Source organism: Montipora foliosa, chromosome 14 (genome assembly GCF_036669935.1).
Source record: "Montipora foliosa isolate CH-2021 chromosome 14, ASM3666993v2, whole genome shotgun sequence".
Classification (NCBI taxonomy): domain Eukaryota; kingdom Metazoa; phylum Cnidaria; class Anthozoa; order Scleractinia; family Acroporidae; genus Montipora; species Montipora foliosa.
This window is the reverse complement of record NC_090882.1, coordinates 19,071,377-19,076,376: the sequence shown is the minus strand read 5'-3', so window position 1 is coordinate 19,076,376 and position 5,000 is coordinate 19,071,377. Positions and strand designations below refer to the sequence as shown.

The following is a 5,000-nucleotide window of genomic DNA, read 5'->3' as shown; positions in this document are numbered from 1 at the left end:
CCGTCCCTAAACGAAACCTTTAAATTTAGAAAAGGAAAACAACATCAAGCGAATACATACATACATACATACATACATACATACATACATACATCCACTTTATTTCAGCACGATAATGGTTAAAGCTAATGCTTATGGCGTCGTGCATCTAAATCTAAAGTACAGTTGCACATAATAAAGTAATAGGTTTACAATAATTTACGGCTGTTAAAAAAAGTATACCCTTAAGGCTAAGTGCTTAAAATCCTAAAAATATATAGCAGTGGAGGAAGATGTTGCTTTAAAATGAAAATCTTTTAACACTTTTATCTTATTCAGTTTAGAGTCTAGAGTCCAACGTTCAGCGCGGGTTATGTCCGGATGCCTGGATGCAATTGCATTCCAGAGGATGGTACCCCTGTAACTAACAGACTGTTTTAAATAGCGAGATTGAAACCTAGGGATAGCAATGTTTTCGGATCTTCTTAACGAGTACTCGGTATTTCTCGAATAGTTTTGTAATTGTCATAACATCCTAATTTTTTTTGTCACTTTGTTAAGACCAACCGCAATATATGCGAATGCGGCAAACAGTTATTTCCCACAGAACGAGACTCTGAAACAACCGTCACAATGAGTACACAGACACAAAAGCTTTGTCGCAAGAGCAACGAAGGAAAGAAAGATCGAGGGCCTGCTCGCAGTCTAGTTCCTCTTCGTCTGTTCAGTTGAGGCAGACGCAAATGGCCAGAAAACGTTATCAAATAAGGATGATGATGGTGATGTGCCAAAGAACCTGTAGACAGTTAGGGGTTCTGCCGTTCTTCATATTGTTGGTGTTACTGACGATGATACCCTTCCTGGTCTTCTTCAATGTCACTCCAGTCGATGAATTCTTGCCACCTTCAAACGGTTTTTCGCTGCCTAAGGAATTTGTGTCACCCTCGCATACAAAAGTGAGTTACGAACATTAAGAACATAAATATCACTAACTTTGGAACCCCGAAAAACAGTTCATAACTGTTGAATCAAGTTACATTTTTTTATAGTTGCTAAACGTTGACAATTTTTGTCGGAAATGATGCCGAAACTCATTTACCCTCGCATAAGGTTTCGCAATTTTATTTTAAGCGCACATTTTGGAACATACGCTTGGTATCCTAATTCGATGGAAATAAAATGCTGCGAAAATTGCTGGCATGTGTTTTTGACAACGACAATAAAAGGCGGGAGGTGAGGGCGAAAACAAACTAAATGAAACTGAATACTTCCTCAAGGTTTCCACTAATCACGGTTCAGTTCAGTTCTTTGGTTTTCACGTGCTGTCATCAAAACTAAAAAATAAGGAATTACCAATCCTTTTGAGATTTAGCCTGCGAGCAAGCTCTCTTTCGGGGTGGGTGGGCGGGCGAGGACCCACCCCGAAAGAGAGCTTGCTCGCAGGCTATTTGAGATTTTAGCTTAGTTAGTTATTAGAATAGCTGAAGAATTGTCTTTTCAGAAATTTTCAGTTTGATAGGGTTTTTCGTCTTGTGATAAAGCAAGGTTGAATTTCTAAGCTTTTATAATTAAAAATTGCGGTCGAGAATGCTATCACGTACGTTAAAATTTTGCAATCTGAACTGTCCTTGTATGAGAATAAGTACTCACATAGATGTTTATGAGCCCTCAGAAGACGATTACTAGCTTTTAAGTTATAGCAAAGGTCGATGACATATGTTTTTGTCAGCTTCCGGCTGCCATATTTGTGCCCCTGAGAGGGACACAAACATGGCGTCTCCATACAAAGCCTTATAAATATGAGTAAAACATTTCTTCGAATATATCCCGCACGAAACATCGCACAGACCTGAACCTTTGTGAGACTGTTTGAATATTCATCTTCTTTTATCTCTTTGATTCTTGACTTAATTTGTTGAATGGTTTTGATGATGGTGTGACAGTGAAAACCGGCCATTGCCAAGTAGCAGGGGAGCCCAGCATTGAATTGGAGCATTGAATTGAAGGCTTCTCATGCCACCTGTCATGCGGCGGAATAAAGCGGAATAATGGATATTGAATAACGGCTTCAAAGAGAACATGACTAAGGAATATTTAGTGCTAGAACATTCGGAATAAAGAATTTTACGGTTCCGTCAAAGAATAACGAATACAGAAAAAAGAATATCGAAAAAAATTCACTAATGAATAACTTTAATAAAACATGGAAGGAAAAATGAATAACTGAGATCCACTTATTCCGCTTCCACCCCCAAGTATTGCTGACATGTTGCAAATCATAGATTGAGGGGCTTTGTTTCTTTGTCGTTGATACCTGTGACTATTATTAAGATGTTGAAACTTTCACGATGTTAATTGTTGATATTCTAATATTTTTTACCCAGGTTCCTTCTTTGGAGTATTGCAGTCGTCGTATAGAAGAGAATGTGTTGTTTTATAATCTCACAGGTCGTTCGCCGCCTCCTTCCTCTGCACGAAAACTTTCGGACTACGAGGTCTTTAAAGCTTTTTCTCAGCTAAGTTGTCAGGAGATAGTTGCGCTAATTGCCAGCTCGCAGCCAACTGAACAGGAAACTCATTTTCCTCTCGCCTATGTTCTGCTGCTTTACAAAGGCGCGGGGTTATTGGTGAAACAGCTTCAATTTATTTACATGCCTCAAAATATCTACTGCATTCACATTGACACATCTGCTTCTTTGGAATTTGTGAACGCTGTCGAGAGCGTTGTTCGATGTTTGCCTAACGTGTTTATCACGAAACGGAGAGTCAAAGTGATTTACCTCCATGTGTCTACTGTTCGAGCGCAGCTGAACTGTATAGAAGATCTTTTGGAGAATCCCGTTCCCTGGCGATATCTATTGAATTTATGTGGTCAAGATTTCCCTTTGTACAGTAATCGAGGTATTGTACAAGCACTGAAAGCTTTGAAGGGTAGAACAAATGCTGAAAGTTGCGAAGTGAAAAGCAATGAAGCAAAAAAGCGAACGAAAAATGTTCATGAACTAAAACGCGTGACTGGGACAGGCCAGGCAGGACACGGGGCCTACATCTTGGCTAGAACAGGGAAAGACAAAACTCCCGCTCCTTACGGAATAAAAATCTTTAAAGGGTCATCTTATATTGCAGGATCGAGGGAATTCTGTAGATTTGCGGCTTATGAAGAACCTGCAAAGGCTTTCCTTGAATGGTTGAATGATACCAGGTGTGCCGACGAGTCGTTCTTTGCTTCGCTTTACCGATATCCGGGTATTTCAGGAGGAGCACCAGATGGGCGACAAGCAGAGTTTATAACTCGCGGTGCGGTCAGGTGGTACAAAGCCAAAAGGCCCGAAGATCGCTGCTACGGGCATTGGCTTAGAGATATATGTGTTCTTAGTTTGGCCGACTTGAGCTGGTTATTCCAGCCAAAATTAGAGAACATGCTGTTTATTCAAAAGATTGATTTTGATTATGACAACGAACTCGTTGATTGCCTGTATGTGAAGGTACAGAGCCGGAGGCAGCACCCATTGAGTAACAAAGAGATAAACTGGTATGATCCTTGTGAAGTTTAAAATACTAATCAAGCTGGCCGCGTTTTTTCTTCTTATTTCTTATTCCCTAATCCGGAAGGACCTGTCTGTCCTTGAATATTGATGATGATGATCTATATTTAAAGGGGCAGTTTCACGTTTTTGCGCATGACTAAGCTTTGGTGCTAGCAGTTATAAATTTTACGGTTTCGCACTGAACCAGATGTCAGAGAGTATTAAAGCAAATGCACTGAATTACTGAGGCCCAAATTTGATGGAAAATACTGCGGGTTTACACAGAAAGTATCAAATTTGGTCAAATATAGTTTTTTCCATCGAATTTATTGTACGGGTCGAGCATTTTATTATACGCACGAGTTGTCATAACGCACGAGTTATCTATTCGCATGCAGTGGGTCCATAACATATAGCAAATGATGCAATGAGTAACTCCACTTATATGGCATTGTTTCCGTTTTCGTCATCAGTGCTTTCGACTGTTTCAATAACAATGGAATTAAATGGGCTTTCGTGACAGTTTGCCCATGAGCAGAGACGTGATACTTCCCTTTAAGTATAAAGACCTCTTAAAGTAGCGCTGGCATTACGGAGTTTAAGATCTGTGACGCGACGGTAACGAAAACGTCATTTAAAATTGCAACTTCAGGTCAATTAATCTTTTTCACCATTATGTCGGCTTGTCTAACTTCTAAAAACTAGTGTAACTTTCCAGGAACTGAATTAGGAGGTGCGGTGTTGAAGCTACGACAGCAAATTCAATTCGCTTGTGCTCACGTTCTCTCACTGGGAATTGGTAATTTCACGTCGTAGATTTGCAGAAAACGTGAAAGAAATGTACAAAAATGAAAAATGCACGTGCAGAGCGTGCAAAGTTATTGTTTTTGCTCATTAAATATTCACAATTTGTGACGTTTTCGTTGCCGTCGCGTCGTAGACCTTAAACTCCCTAGTACTTACTTAAGGACACTGCACGTAGAGATCAAATCAATTTAACTCAATTCAAATTATACAGTGGTCTTTTTGAAAAGGGGAAAACGATGCAGAGCCACCCGAGTAAAGACCTGCCGGGAATTTAACTCGGGCCACATTTGTGGGAATGTCAATTCTCACCACTTCGCCATGTTGGTGTCCCCAAACAATGAAATGGCTGCCATGTTGGTGTCCCGATCCAATCCTCCGGGAATTGAAAGCTATTATTATGCTAACGTATTCTTTTGTTTTCGTTGAAAAACATGGCCGTTGATCACCTGAGTGAAACCCAAGAATAATTAATTAACTCGCTTGCTTACTAGGCATACTTAAGTACATAGTTGATGAGAGTCTAAATCACTTGAAACACAGCCGAAAATCCAGCTCAAAAGTTACCAACTTCACGATAGCTATGCCACGTTCAGTTACAGCTTGATACAAAGCTTCTTTCCAGCGGGCGTTAATCTAACACTCTCGGCATGCATAGCAAGCGTTTCTGTACGATTTTCTGTTGGAAGA

At 40.1% G+C, this 5,000-nt stretch overlaps 1 protein-coding gene across 2 annotated transcripts in view; it reads left to right on the top strand.

Annotated features, from left to right (window-relative positions):
• The window catches only part of LOC137985321 (N-acetyllactosaminide beta-1,6-N-acetylglucosaminyl-transferase-like), a 13,133-nt gene extending 8,970 nt beyond the window's left edge, over window positions 1–4,163 (top strand). The window contains exons 1-2 of one of the 2 annotated variants that reach the window (XM_068832910.1): window positions 242–935; window positions 2,364–4,163. In XM_068832910.1, coding sequence (XP_068689011.1) covers window positions 723–935; window positions 2,364–3,533 — 1,383 coding nt within the window. In that variant the 5' untranslated portion in view covers window positions 242–722 and the 3' untranslated portion in view covers window positions 3,534–4,163. Of the gene's footprint in view, window positions 1–241; window positions 936–2,363 lie in introns of those variants that run through there. The other variant, XM_068832911.1, reaches the window with a different exon arrangement.
• The last annotated feature ends 837 nt before the right edge of the window (window positions 4,164–5,000 follow it).